The 13,857-nt window shown below is 24.1% G+C and overlaps 2 protein-coding genes across 5 annotated transcripts; one reads left to right on the forward strand and one right to left on the reverse strand.

Annotated features, from left to right (window-relative positions):
• Positions 1-572: 572 nt before the first annotated feature.
• LOC113549809 lies at positions 573-10,396 on the forward strand. 3 transcript variants are annotated; one of them, XM_026951280.1, is made up of 5 exons: positions 573-936; positions 1,207-1,380; positions 1,865-2,028; positions 2,751-2,925; positions 10,180-10,396. In XM_026951280.1, the coding sequence occupies exons 1-4, from the start codon at positions 907-909 to the stop codon at positions 2,893-2,895; spliced, it is 513 nt and encodes a 170-aa protein (XP_026807081.1). In that variant the 5' UTR covers positions 573-906; the 3' UTR covers positions 2,896-2,925; positions 10,180-10,396. The 3 variants fall into 3 exon arrangements, with proteins under 3 accessions (XP_026807081.1, XP_026807080.1, XP_026807079.1); XM_026951279.1 differs by lacking the exon at positions 10,180-10,396 and adding an exon at positions 6,740-6,864; XM_026951278.1 differs by lacking the exon at positions 10,180-10,396 and having other exon boundaries at positions 574-936; positions 2,751-2,984.
• LOC113549808 (protein scarlet-like) lies at positions 3,248-11,159 on the reverse strand. 2 transcript variants are annotated; one of them, XM_026951276.1, is made up of 14 exons: positions 11,008-11,159; positions 10,549-10,741; positions 7,644-7,692; positions 7,525-7,574; positions 7,327-7,460; positions 6,866-7,257; positions 6,642-6,801; positions 6,531-6,568; positions 6,200-6,305; positions 4,697-4,921; positions 4,500-4,623; positions 4,116-4,221; positions 3,926-4,026; positions 3,248-3,841 (listed from the first exon to the last, which is right to left on the reverse strand). In XM_026951276.1, the coding sequence occupies exons 1-14, from the start codon at positions 11,026-11,028 to the stop codon at positions 3,666-3,668; spliced, it is 1,875 nt and encodes a 624-aa protein (XP_026807077.1). In that variant the 5' UTR covers positions 11,029-11,159; the 3' UTR covers positions 3,248-3,665. The 2 variants fall into 2 exon arrangements, with proteins under 2 accessions (XP_026807077.1, XP_026807078.1); XM_026951277.1 differs by lacking the exon at positions 11,008-11,159 and having other exon boundaries at positions 3,666-3,841; positions 10,536-10,656.
• Between the last annotated feature and the right edge of the window lie 2,698 nt (positions 11,160-13,857).

Raw genomic sequence — 13,857 nt, forward strand, 5'->3', positions numbered from 1 at the left:
GGCATATTTTTTCACATTCGTCATTTCGTCATTTGACATGTTGTTATATGACTTTTATTACAATACAATAAGTCAATAAATAGTATAAATTATAATATGTAACTTAGAAGATACAAAAAATTAATTAATTTAACGATTTATATTTTAGCTAATAACACGTACTTGCCTAATAAGTTGTATAATACCTAATACATTGTATCTTTATTATTTTCTTGCCATACACGCATACCTTGCCAGTACTATAAATATAGTTATGTAAAAAATGTAAATTTCATAGTTAACAAACTACATTAAATTTATTTTATAAAATTTTTTCTCTCCTAAACAATCTGTAACTTTATAGTTACTTGAAATTGCAGTAACCATAACTGTTTAAACTCAATCAAAATTATGTATCATCATAGTGTAGATTTTGACAAAGTTATAGTAATCTATTAATAATCATATATTTTTTGGCATTATAATTAATTGCAGTTATACAATAGTTATTTAATATTTATAATAATATGATGGTTTAAAATACTGAAATATGTGTTACAAATTTAAAAAAATCTATTATATTGTACCTACGTTAATCAGTGATTGCTTCCATAGTATTTATATTTTAAATATATTAAAAACCAAATGATTAAAAAATATTTTATTATTCCTGAGGGAGGTCGTTTTGATGTTTTTGCTAACAATACCACAAGGAGGTCCCTTGAGTTGAAGTTATTTTTAAGCCAATTGATTGGCATTACTCCAAGCTAACGAATGTGGATCACTGACTGTTCTAAAACATATAACATGTTTTGATTTTTCGGCTTTAGTCTAACACGCATAGTTTATTCATCATCGAGTAAGATAGTTGACTGCATCAATATCTTAATATTGTCGTGTGTGCTGTTGTATACATCAAATAATATCATGGACACCCCTAATCACGGATCCGTTAAGGTATGATTATGTAATAAATTTTTAAAATATAAATTACAACTCTACAAAAGCATAATAATAAGTAACCAATATACAAAATTGCTAAATAATTTCATATTTTAACAATCTCCGATAGTTTAACATTTCATCGATTTTATAATAACTCGAATTTGTGTTTCTTTTGTAGGTTTCTGTTAAACTAATCCCTAAATTTAAATAAGCGTGTACAATAAATTTGTTGAATTAAGAATTATTTTATTTTCTGTTGTAAAAATGACAAATGTTTTATAGGATATGGGAGATATTGGAGAAGTTTTACGTGACGTGACTGATTTATCACCTGAAGATTTGAAAAAACAGAATAGAAATCTACAGAAATTTTTAGTTAAAGTGATTGATATGTTAAAAGAAAAGGCCGATCGATGTGTCACACAGGAAAAACACATTGAAGCACTCACGTTACAAGTTTGTGTGATATTAATCGAATATTATAAAATAATTATACATGAAAAGTATTAAAAAATAACACATATTCATAATAATATAATATTTACAGTTATATCCACCTAACGGTTCTATCCACCTATAAATGTCAATGTCTACACCATAAAGTTTAGCCACATCCTTCTGAAACAATAAGATTTTTACGTAGCTTACTATTATTACACCTAATAGAAATTTATTAATTTTTCTACTATTAAAAAATATATATAAATTATTATTAGGTAGCTCAATGAAATGGTTATTTCAATATTTTTAGAAATACCAAACACAATAATATTTTTTTTTTTAAATATTAAAATAAATAATTAAAAAAATATAAATTTTAATTTATTTTCCATATTTTAAGAAAAAAATCTGAGAAAAAATTCACTGACAACGCGTTGAGATATTTGGTATATTGTTACATAATAATAAACCACGTAATTAAGTCAATTTTTTTCTGCAGACGAGTTCATTGAAAGAAGTTGTGGACATCACAAAGCACATGTTGGCTATTCGTAACACAGAAGTGAATCGTATGACAGAAGATTTGGAAAGTCTTCAAGGCAAAATCAACGAAGAGAGAAGTCGTCACAGTGCAATAATTGAAAAAATGAATTTAGCTGCTAAGTAAGTTTATAACCAAAATAATTACAGACGAATCCATTAGAGTATTACACGATGCATCACGAGTAAATTGCATTATAATTCAACTTTGTTGTTTCGTTTGCTTTTGAAAATGAAGCTTATAATCATATTATCAAATTAATCAACGACCTTTTTTTAATATGGTCATTTATAACCACATTAGGCAATTTATGCATTCTATACGAGTACATAAATAATAGTAGGTACAATTTAAACAGTAAAATATATTAATAATAATATAGTTTTATAAAGCCAATATTTTCGATGAACATTTTTATCTTTATCAACCTATTCAACCTATATAAATATATAATATACTTAAATTCTTCAATTTTTATTACATATTAATAAGTAATAAAATTTATTATAAATACTATTACTAATTGTATATTTTATAACCAGTGGCAATAGATACACATGTCTTGTATAAGTGTTTACAGTAGGTATATAACATAAATAAAAAAAATTGTCACAGCATACAATTTTAAAAGCTATAATGCCTGTGCAACATTTATTTAATTGTATTAAAAGTGTACTTTACTTTTAACACGCATCCATAACAAAACAACAGTTATCTTGTTAAGAAAATCCTATGCACATCAATACTATCAGATTTCTTAAAAACATATACCTCAATAACAAATACGATATACCTATAATTTATAATTTGTGTATTCTTATGAGAAAATATTATGATTTTTCAGGTTAAATGATGAACTCAGATCTGAATACAAACAACAATCTGAACGTTTTGAAAATATGCGCGTTAAGTACGACGAAAAGTTTTCAATACTTTCGGAAGAAAATAAAAGATTACAAGATGCACAACCCACCGAAACGACTGATTGAAAAGCTTTTTCTAACTATCTATTTTTAAATGTACGTAAGCAATAACTATTATTTAACATTTAACTAATATATAATTATTTATTGTTCTACAAAAAAAAAAAAAAACTGTTGCATAACAATTATTACTAAAGAATAATTTCCAAAACAATAAAAAAAAAAAAAAATACAAAATTATAAAATCTACAAATAAATTCACTTGACGATCTTGAGCACGGTATCTATCAAATAACCAGATGACCGTGATCTCGATCCATTAAACACAATTAATAAGATTGTTAATTTAGATATCTATGTGTTATTTATTTAATGTTTTGAATGTATAATGTATATATATATATATAATGTAATATGTATGGAATCAATATAATTATATCGGTATAGGATAGATAATATAGATGAATAGATGGCGAATCACTTACATTCATTATATTAATATCCAGTTTAAACTAATGAAGTATTTCAGTTTAATTTTAGAATCATAAAATCAATAGAAAAAGATAATATTGTTTCCACAGTTCCACACTATACATAACTATTCCCGTTAAACGTTTACCTATATTGAACATGTTTTTAAAAAATTATCATGATTCTGTTTATTAACTACTTATTTTAAACAATATCGAATATATACAATTACGAAATATCTAGTTATTTAAAGCATAATAATTCTTATAAATGTTTAATGATTGTATATTTAATTTTCCATTGCATAGTATGTATAATTAATTACATTTATATATATTTGTTATATTTATGAAAATATATACATTTTAATAGGCTGGTTGTTTTTTCATCTTTTTAAGAACACGGAAGTAACCAAATATATTAGTTAATATACAAACCAAAGCTAATATCATCATGTCTGAATATAATTCACTACTTATATAACCATACTTTCTTAATACTGCTTTCCCACTGTCCAAACAATTAGTAACATCAACACACGCTACAAATATACAAAACATATCGTTATTGAAAAGAAATTTTCTTGAAACTGGATCATAAATTATCAATTGAATAATATACTCACGTAAAGATTTAATTCTGTCCCAAAATAAAACTGATGCTGCTTCACAACCAAGGAAGAATAGCGAAAAGTATCTTAGAGAATATATCACTTTTGGTAAAGACCTAATTTTTAAATATTAAATTACAAATATATACTAGCTAACTTATATTAATAACTTTAAGGAATTATTATAAACTGAAAATAAACTTACATAAATGATAAATAAGCACCACTGAGAGGCAATGACAAAAAATCGTACAATGTTGCAAATATCATAGTGTTTTCTAGATAAGTAAAATATGCTGACAACAAACTTCCTGTAATGACAATAATATAAATATAATAATTATTGATAGGTATACCTAATAAGTAATGAAAAATAAAATAAATTTATTTATTACTATTATTATAGTTAAGTAGTAATCTATATTTCATTTCATTTTGTACAATTTTCAAAATATTTTTAATTGAAACGTTTGGGTATAAATATATGAAAATGTCTTAATATTGTACTATTGCTCTATACAGTCTGTACCAAAACTTTCGTTTTTAAATTGCAATCGGTATTATTCATTATTAAGTCAAGTATAATTACCATATGAATAGGCTGCAAACGCTAATAAATAAAACGCCAATAATTGCAAGCTACTCTGATCAGCACCAACAATCCAAAACGCAGAAACACAGTAAAATAGCATTTTTATCATTATCCAAAAAATCTATAAGATAAATATTTTTATACTATAGTTATTATGCATCAATGCAAATTTATCACGTTATCGTATTGCATACCGCTATCACCAATTCGGACAAAAAATATGTACTCAATGGATATACTTTATTGTGAATTTCTCGGTGGACAATTGCAAATTTAACTTGATATAATGGGATAGCAGAATAACTGAAGTGGAACACATAGTTAATGACAAATATCAACCAAAATCCTTCCCAATTTTGTACTGCTTTTGTATCAAACTGCAGGTTCGCAAATGGAGCAGAAATAATGACACCTAAAAACTATAAACATAATAAATACTAAAAAAAAACCATTTATAGTGTAATTCTAAACAAAATTTTAACAAAAAAAAAATAAGTACAAATACTAAAATACCTAATTTAAACTAATTTGTTACGGACGTTCTCATAGCCATTGCTGGGGACTTTAGTTAATGCACAGTATAAAATTTAAAATTTTTTATAAATAACTATGCGTTTTATATTTTCACTTTTATGTCGTGAGTAAATTTTGAGCAAATTATATATTTTTATTTAAATTCATGGACCTAAAAATTAATAATAAATATTTTCACGGCAGATTTATTGGTGGTAAGTAAGAACTTTGTCCAAATAAAATGTATCGAATTAAAACCAGTTTTTACCTGTTTTAATATAATAGTTCAATAATATTATTTATTAGTAATATAATACCTCTATATAATATGATTCACCAAACATGCTCGTTTTACTTTATTTAAATAACTAAAACCGTTAAACGAAAAATCGTTATTTTTTTTATAAATTTCCAATCAAATCAAAATTTTATTTTCTAATATAATTATAATGTGGCTTTACACAAAAATTTTTTTAATTCTTCTAATGATAACTTATGAGAAACCTATTATAATAGATTTTTAAACCTTATGGCTAAATGACTTAAGTATTAAAATTAGCACAAAAAACTCAAAATATTTATAAATTATAAAATATCTAGAAAATATTACTTTAAATAATTAGTTTGCAGAGATGGTTATTAAATTTTGATTAACAACAAAAATAGCATTTTATTAAAAACTAATTTTGTATCAATATCCCATAATCCGATTATTTTTCTTCCCCAATTATTTTGAAAACTACTTTGAATTTATTACTTTTGATCTCATAAAGTTCAAACAATATCCAATTTATTACCAGACACCATCCTTAGCATTGTAGATTAAAGAATTTATCTATTAAAAAACTTTTCTCTAACAATAAAACAAATACATATTGTAAAATCAATAAATTCATGCTTCACATCACTACGCCCAGAATCTAAAATATAAATATATTTTCCTAGCAATCACATTTGAATGCTGTTTATGTAAATTATTATTATCATTATTATTTTTAATTATACATTTAAAAAAATTATATTTTTGTGAAAACCTGTGTTCGGCACATTTTAATAAAATTAAGCTATTTTTACACTATAAATTATATAAATTGTGTTAATTGTGCTTAAAAATGTTTTTTTAAAAACTCAATAAATTGAACATAATATTAATGAAAAAACTATTCGGTTTTAAGTAATATTACCCAAATAGTTCCCAGTTCCAGTAGATGATTTTTATAATTTCTTGCAAAACATTTGATGGATCTATTAAAAACCAAATTGAACTGTGTGGCCCATGTTGGTTTTAGTCTAAATAAAAAAAATAATAAGATCATAATAACTTTCTTTTTTAATATTTTTATTTATTTATTTATTATATATTTATATTTTAATTTTTCAGTATACTTAATCTTCAATATAAAATATTTATTTATTACTACTATTTACAATACTTGACCCAATTCATTATAAATATAAAATAATCATGATAAATGTTAAAGCACAAATTTTAAAAAATAATATACGTTTACTTACGTTTCTAACGTTTCTAATTGTTGAGGATCATATTTAGTCTGAAATATTGTAAATAAATACATAATTCATAAAATGTTATACACACTTATTTCTTAAACTAATTATGTTTACTTGATCGTTAAATAAATCGTAATTTAAATCCATTTGTTGATCTGATGATGTTAACTTGCACATTTCTTTTACATTTTCTTTTACTTTTTCATTTTCAGAATTAAGAATAGAAATCACAAAGTCAGCTTCATTGAACATATCCGGGCATTCATAATTGAACCTAAACCATATTAAACACATTTAGTTTTAATGAATTATCGTTACTATTAAAAGTTAAAGCATACTTTTGGAATAATTGATGGACCATTGTGACAGGTCCTTGATATGCTAATAATCCATTTGATAACAATAATACATCATCGAATTTTCCAAATACACCAGACGCTGGTTGATGAATGGTACATATCACAATTTTACCCATTCGTGCGACATTTTTTAAAGTGTTTACAATGTGTGCGGCAGAGTAACTGTCTAGACCTGTTGTTATTTCATCACAAAACAATATAGGTGGGTTATTTAATAATTGAACTGCGAGAGCGATTTTTTTCCGTTCTCCTCCGGATAAAAACGATATTCTCGTGTTCAAGAACTTAGTCATGCCCAACGTGGAAACTATTTCATCAATGTGTTCTTTTAATTCTATTTTAGTTGTTTTTCGTGATACTTTCAAATTGGCCTTGAAACAGCAAAATAAACATAAAGTAAAAAATTATTTTTATAAAATTTAACAATGCTATTTTAATACCATCAGAGACAAGTGTTCCAATGCTGTCAACTGATCAAAACTGATATCGTGTTGAGGAACAAAACCAGATATCTTAATCATGACTTCTTCAGATATTGGTCGTCCGTTGAGTAATAATTCTCCTTCAAAATTTCCTAAAAATAGATAAATAATAAACATCTAAAGATAAAACTACTTGAACAGAAAAGCCTTACTAACCTTTAGTTCGGTGACTTATGGTCGCCATCAAAGTAGTTTTTCCTGAACCACTAAATGAAAAAATTATATAATAATAAAAAAATAATATTTAAGTTTATTAAAATGAATGAATGATATACCTTGGACCCATTATTCCAAGAAGATTTCCACATTGTACGTTTCCACTAACTGAAAATATTTAAAACATTAAATTAGTAAAATACGTGATATTTACAAAATATTATATTGTTTTGAAAAGTAATAATAACAAATTAAGTATGTGTATTTTCAATTCACAGAAATTTAATTAATCAAAAATGTAAGTAAGTTTTAAATATTAGATAACTAAAATAAATTTAAATTTAATTATATAGTTTAATTTAATGAATATTTTCTAATCAAAATAATAACATTATTTTTATCAATGTTCCTTTTGAATGCCGCTATTTAACGTTATCTATCTTCATAAATCAATAAATTACTTATATAAAAAAAATGCAATTATAATAATTAAGACTGCAATCATATTATTTTATCATTAGACAATACATTATGTGTTTTCATATCAATCTAACAGATTTGACGGAATCCCCGAGTCTATGAAGTATGAGTCTAGTAAAGTATTATGTTACCGACTAAGGTTAAACGTTTTTATTATTAATAGGTATTGAAATGTTGATGATTATTAAAGTTTGGTTAGGTATTGCTGTATAGTAGAAAATTAAATGTTAAAAATACATACCAAAAGTTAAAAATATTTCGAAGTATATTGCAAAGCCCCAGTTTATTGAGAATTAGGGAAGATAGATTATACAAAAATAAAATAATCTTTAATTTATTTAATATTTGAAACGTTTAATGGCATACTTATATATGGTACAATTGTTAAGGATAGCACGTCAACCAATTATGTCTCTGGTTCTCTAACGTAATATATAGTTCAATAGTTTATAATTCTAAATTAAATATAAATAACCATTACTTATTAGTCATATTATGTTTTCCAATTAAATTAAATACAAATTATATTCCATTACTAAAAAGTCTTTAAAAATTAACTCATATGTTATTAAAAATTTAAGATAAATCCTGGCTATTTTTTAAAAAAATTTAGATAAACGAAATAAACGTAAAAAATATGATCGATTTAACGTCGGTAAAAAAACCATCACATATTATGTACCTATCTATATTATTACGTTATTTATGGTTACCATTTTATTTTTCAACCAGTGACGTCATTTCAGATTTTACCAGACTAGGAAAAAATGTTGACCGGCTCTTTATAAATAATACATTTTTATTCCCCCCAGTATGGTTATTGCTTTTTACAATGTAGGTAATTCCCCAAACCTGTTGAAGTGTTGAAATGTTAAAGTCCAATTACAAAAATAAATATATATCATGTATTTTGATAACATTATTTGTTGGGGGGAAGGAGGGTGCAATCAGAATACCAAATCATAAGAATCTTTAATATATTAAATCACCTCTTTTATTCTACAACAATACATTTATTCAAATTATTATGATTTTTAGAATATGTTAGTTCCTATATAGTTAAAAACTAAATTAAAATAATTTAGTTTAGTATAAAAATAATATTCATTAGGGCCACAGTGTATACTTAAATGTTAATTTTTATTTCAAATCATTGTTAAAGATGCCTTATTTTACTGTAAATTATTAATCAAATAATTCTTTTTAACATTTTGATATATTTTAATTAAAAAATTCGTTTGAGTCCTATAACCTTCAAATTTATAATTTAAATTGATCGTTGTAAGTTGTAATAGATTAGTGTTATACGCTATTTTAGTTACTATTTAATAAACTATATAATTAATGTGTTATATTAATATAACTATCCAAATTGTTATTGTTTTTACTTGTATTTTAATATAATTTAAAAATCAACGTCTGTACTTTTGCTCCCATAGGCAATTATGTAAACAAATTAATTAAACACAATCCCCGACTTAATATAATTAAATATAAATTAGGAAAACAAATATTTTTTTAAACATTGGATCTTTATTCGTAATATTACTAATAGGTTAGGTTATTATTTGTTATTACAAAATCTTAATAATTAAAATAACTCATACACAACAAAATATAATTATTATTATTTATTTTTGTGTTTTATTAAATTTTAAATATACAGTGAAACCTCCCTTAACGGACTCCTCTAAATAGCGGACATTTTTTGGAGAACGGGGACATTTTCACTACTTTTCTATAGGAAAACCGGACACTCTAAATAACGAACACTTTTATAGTTTTATGGCATTTTAACTTTTGATTTTAATCATTTCTATCGCAATTTTGTTTAATTGGAAAATACATTAAACATACGAAATGACTTCGCGTCGAATGTTAGTTTTAATATTTATATTATCAATATTTTTTATCTTTTTACTTTTGCATTTTTAAAAATATATAAAAATAATTTAAATTAAATTTATTATGTACCTATGGATATGTGTAAATAACTTTAAATAAATAAATCAATATTTAAATTATAATTAAAATTTTTTATTTCTCTAATATTATATTTCTCCCTCTAAATACCGGATACCTCCAAATAACGGACAGAATTTCAGATACCAAGGATGTCCGGTATTTAGAGGTTACACTGTATTTGCATAAGTATTAATAAAATGTCTTTTTCAGATTTATAAATAGGTATTACACATAAAATATTATTTATTGATGAGAATTTATGTGCAAATATGGCATGTTGGATATGGCACTGTGGGTGGATAACGCTGATATAAACATTGAACATATTATAGGTACCTACCTACTTTTGAGCCTACTTATTATTATATTATTTCCTTGTTTGAAGTATACCTTTATATTTAATAAATAAACTTGATTACTACATGTCTAATGCCTATACAATATATTTATATAACAACTCCATATCATTCTGTTCCCATACCATTACAAATATTTTTAAATATATTTTTTTTTTAATTTAAAAACAGTGTAAGTATGCAATATTCTGATACCAGCCAAGAGCTAACATTTCATATTCACCGTTGTGTAGTATTTGCTTGTACGAGGTTTTCGTTCCCCGGAAAAAAGTTTTGGTAGTTTGTTTCACATGTACATTAATTTTTTTCCAAGACAACACCAAATGTCCGTGTACATACTTCTTTGGCATTTGATGTTCAGCCGTGCTGTCCCAGTCGTTCCACATCTCATTGTATCGCAAATCCAGCGTTCGTCTCTAAAAAATAAATATTAATGATTGTCAAGCTTTATGGACATTGGTTTATGATTGATAATGGCGTAATCGCAAGTATTCAATAGTTCATAAAAAAAAAAACAATTAAGTGCAAATGTATTGTTTTTAAAACTTAAATAGTTTTTTTTTTATCATACTAGGATGCTGACAACAATTATTTTTAAGTATAAAAACAGAGAGAATTTAATTCATTGTTTAATAGGATAAAACCATGGATTATTGTACAATATAACGTAATAAACACTCACTTGCAACTTCGTGCCAAACATGTTTAACAGCCGATGGTGCAATAAAAAATATATTATATCGAATAGTAATCGGTGAGATGAACTTACTGCCGGAGCTCCAGCTCAACTGGCGTCTATGAGCATCTCTCGATAGAACGATTAACCGCAGTGTACCTATAATATTTTAACCGCGCGGCCGGTCTTACCACCACTATACATATTTTTATTATTAACGTAGAAGTAATACGAATGTCGCATAGCCGCTTGTACGGTAAATAATATAAACATGGTTAACACTAACTATATATGTGTAGTGAATGCGTAGGGAAACCGGTTTGTAGAGGTCAATCCGGGAGATAAACTCACTACGAATCACATTTTTGAATAATTATTTTTAATTTACTATTCATAGATATTTGTATATACAATTTAAACGTGGTGGTTATGAGTTTAATTATGCTACTATCATTACGTAAGTTTTACTGGATTAATTTCAGTATCTATCATAACGTATTTTTATGTTGACATCGTGCCCATCGTGTTGTTACTCGTACCACGAGTCTCGTGGTATAGGACAACATTGAACCTTCCAGGATTTAAAAAAAAAACAAATTATTTGCACACGCACGTTTTGTATCACTAGCTTAGTTTAGTTGTGTAAAATATTCGAACATAGTGAATATTTATCGCGTTTCGTTATTGTATCTTTAACACAGGAAAACTAATGAGTTTAACTACATTTTATAAAATATTTATAAATCTTTTTTCTCTTGCAAATTATTAACCATTTTGACAAAATTCATAAAAATCGTGAAATTTAACAAATTATTTTATAATTAGAAATTCATAAAAATATTGTTTTTATATCTAAGATTTAAAAATGTATAATAGGTTTTTTATGTAGTTTTTTAACCTATACATTCTATTCACTCGTAAAATAATTATTTCGCCTCAAAGCAGTAATTTGAAATTTTCATCAAATATTTAGTGTTATTTTCATTACACCATAAAATCATTAATTTTAAGTTATTCACAGACATGAAAAATTTTCAATTTTTTAGTTTTTACTTCTAGAAATGACGATAAATATTTATTCGTTATGTTAGAAAATTGTTGAAAATTTAATACAAGATACCACTTAAGTTGTATAAAAATATTAAAAATATACAGGTGCAATTTTTTTTAATATTTTTGAAGATTTTAACAAAATTCGTCGAAATCACAAAAAATTGCAAGTTATTTTGTTGTTAAAAATCCATAAAAACTTTTCTTTTTATATCTTTATTTTGGAAATTTAATACATGTCTTCATAAGAAGAAAATAAGTAAAAAATGTATAAAGAAAACTATTTATTATAGACATTTTAAATTCTTATATTGCATACAAATATAGAGTTGATTTTTTTACATACATTTGAATTACGGAATTACTTATTAAAAGATGAATTAATGTTAATTATTTTGTTAAAATTAAAAAAATTATCCGTGTAATAACGTATGTATCAACGAACTGTAATACTAAAATTTATATAAATTATTTGATAAGCTATATCATGAAATATACTTAGTGATATATGCTGACAAACCTTATTCTCTGCTTAGAATCGTTTTTCATATACAATGATTTATTATTGAATTAAAATTTAACACATACATAATAGTACCTAATCTACTCAACACCGTTATGTACAGCAAAGCGGTAAACACTTGTATACATTTTTATAGTTGAGGCTTAAAAATTTAATATTTAAGTCCTTATAAGTAATCCATATACTGAAACCAAAAAATCTAAAAAACATAAATATATTTGATAAACATTTAAAGTTCAAATTTGGACAACATTGAATATTTAAACTATAGATAATAATATTCATTATTTTGTTACAATTCAAAAACATTTTCACATTCGATATTTTCGGAAAAAATGTATTTAACTGTAACGAATAATGAAAATTTAATTTATACATTTTGATAAACAATAAAAATGTATTATTTATTAAAATCGAAATTACTCTTTTCAATTAATTTTGAGCTTAGAAGCATAGTTAATATGTATTTTGTATGAACAATTTAATAAATAGTTAGAATGATTAACACATTTGGTATTAAACGTTTATCGATATTTATTCTCAAATAAATAGTAATATGACGAACCTACTCACAATAACCTACATTATGCCGATATTGACTAATTTGATAATAATAATTAGCAATATTATGTAAAATATTATCTATATTATATTTATAATATAGATATAACTAACACTATTATAATAAATAATAATACACAAAATGGTGTCTTCAAATAATATTTTTGAATAATCTACGACATAATAGATATCTTTGATCATAGATAAAATATAAAATATCCAATTTTATCAAAATTTGAATTTATTATATACGTATAGGTATAAAAAAAGTTGTACTTCTATGTTGACCCACGCATTAAATTGTTAAGGGTTTTTTTTTTTCAAAAATAGACATGTAAAATAATTATAATATATAAATAATAATTTTAAAATATATTATAAATCAAATAAAAAAAACAGAAAACAACTGAAAAACTATGTACAATGTACTATTATATACGTACAATGTATATTAGTGGTTAAAAGCTATTTAAATATTCATTATTTGAATTAATTTGTTAATGAGGATTAAAATTTAAAACTTGAAAAATAGTAATAATTGTGTTTCTCTTGATAGTAATTTACTTATTATTCACTTTACCAGGGTTAATTAATTTTTATAGTCTTAATAACTATTTTCTAGACATAGTATGAATACAGTAAAAAAATAAAATAAAAATAGCATTAATACAGATAATGGATTGTTTAATTTAATTATATACACAATTTCAATATTAAAATGT

The sequence above is a fragment of the Rhopalosiphum maidis genome, chromosome 1 (assembly GCF_003676215.2).
Source record: "Rhopalosiphum maidis isolate BTI-1 chromosome 1, ASM367621v3, whole genome shotgun sequence".
Classification (NCBI taxonomy): Eukaryota; Metazoa; Arthropoda; class Insecta; order Hemiptera; family Aphididae; genus Rhopalosiphum; species Rhopalosiphum maidis.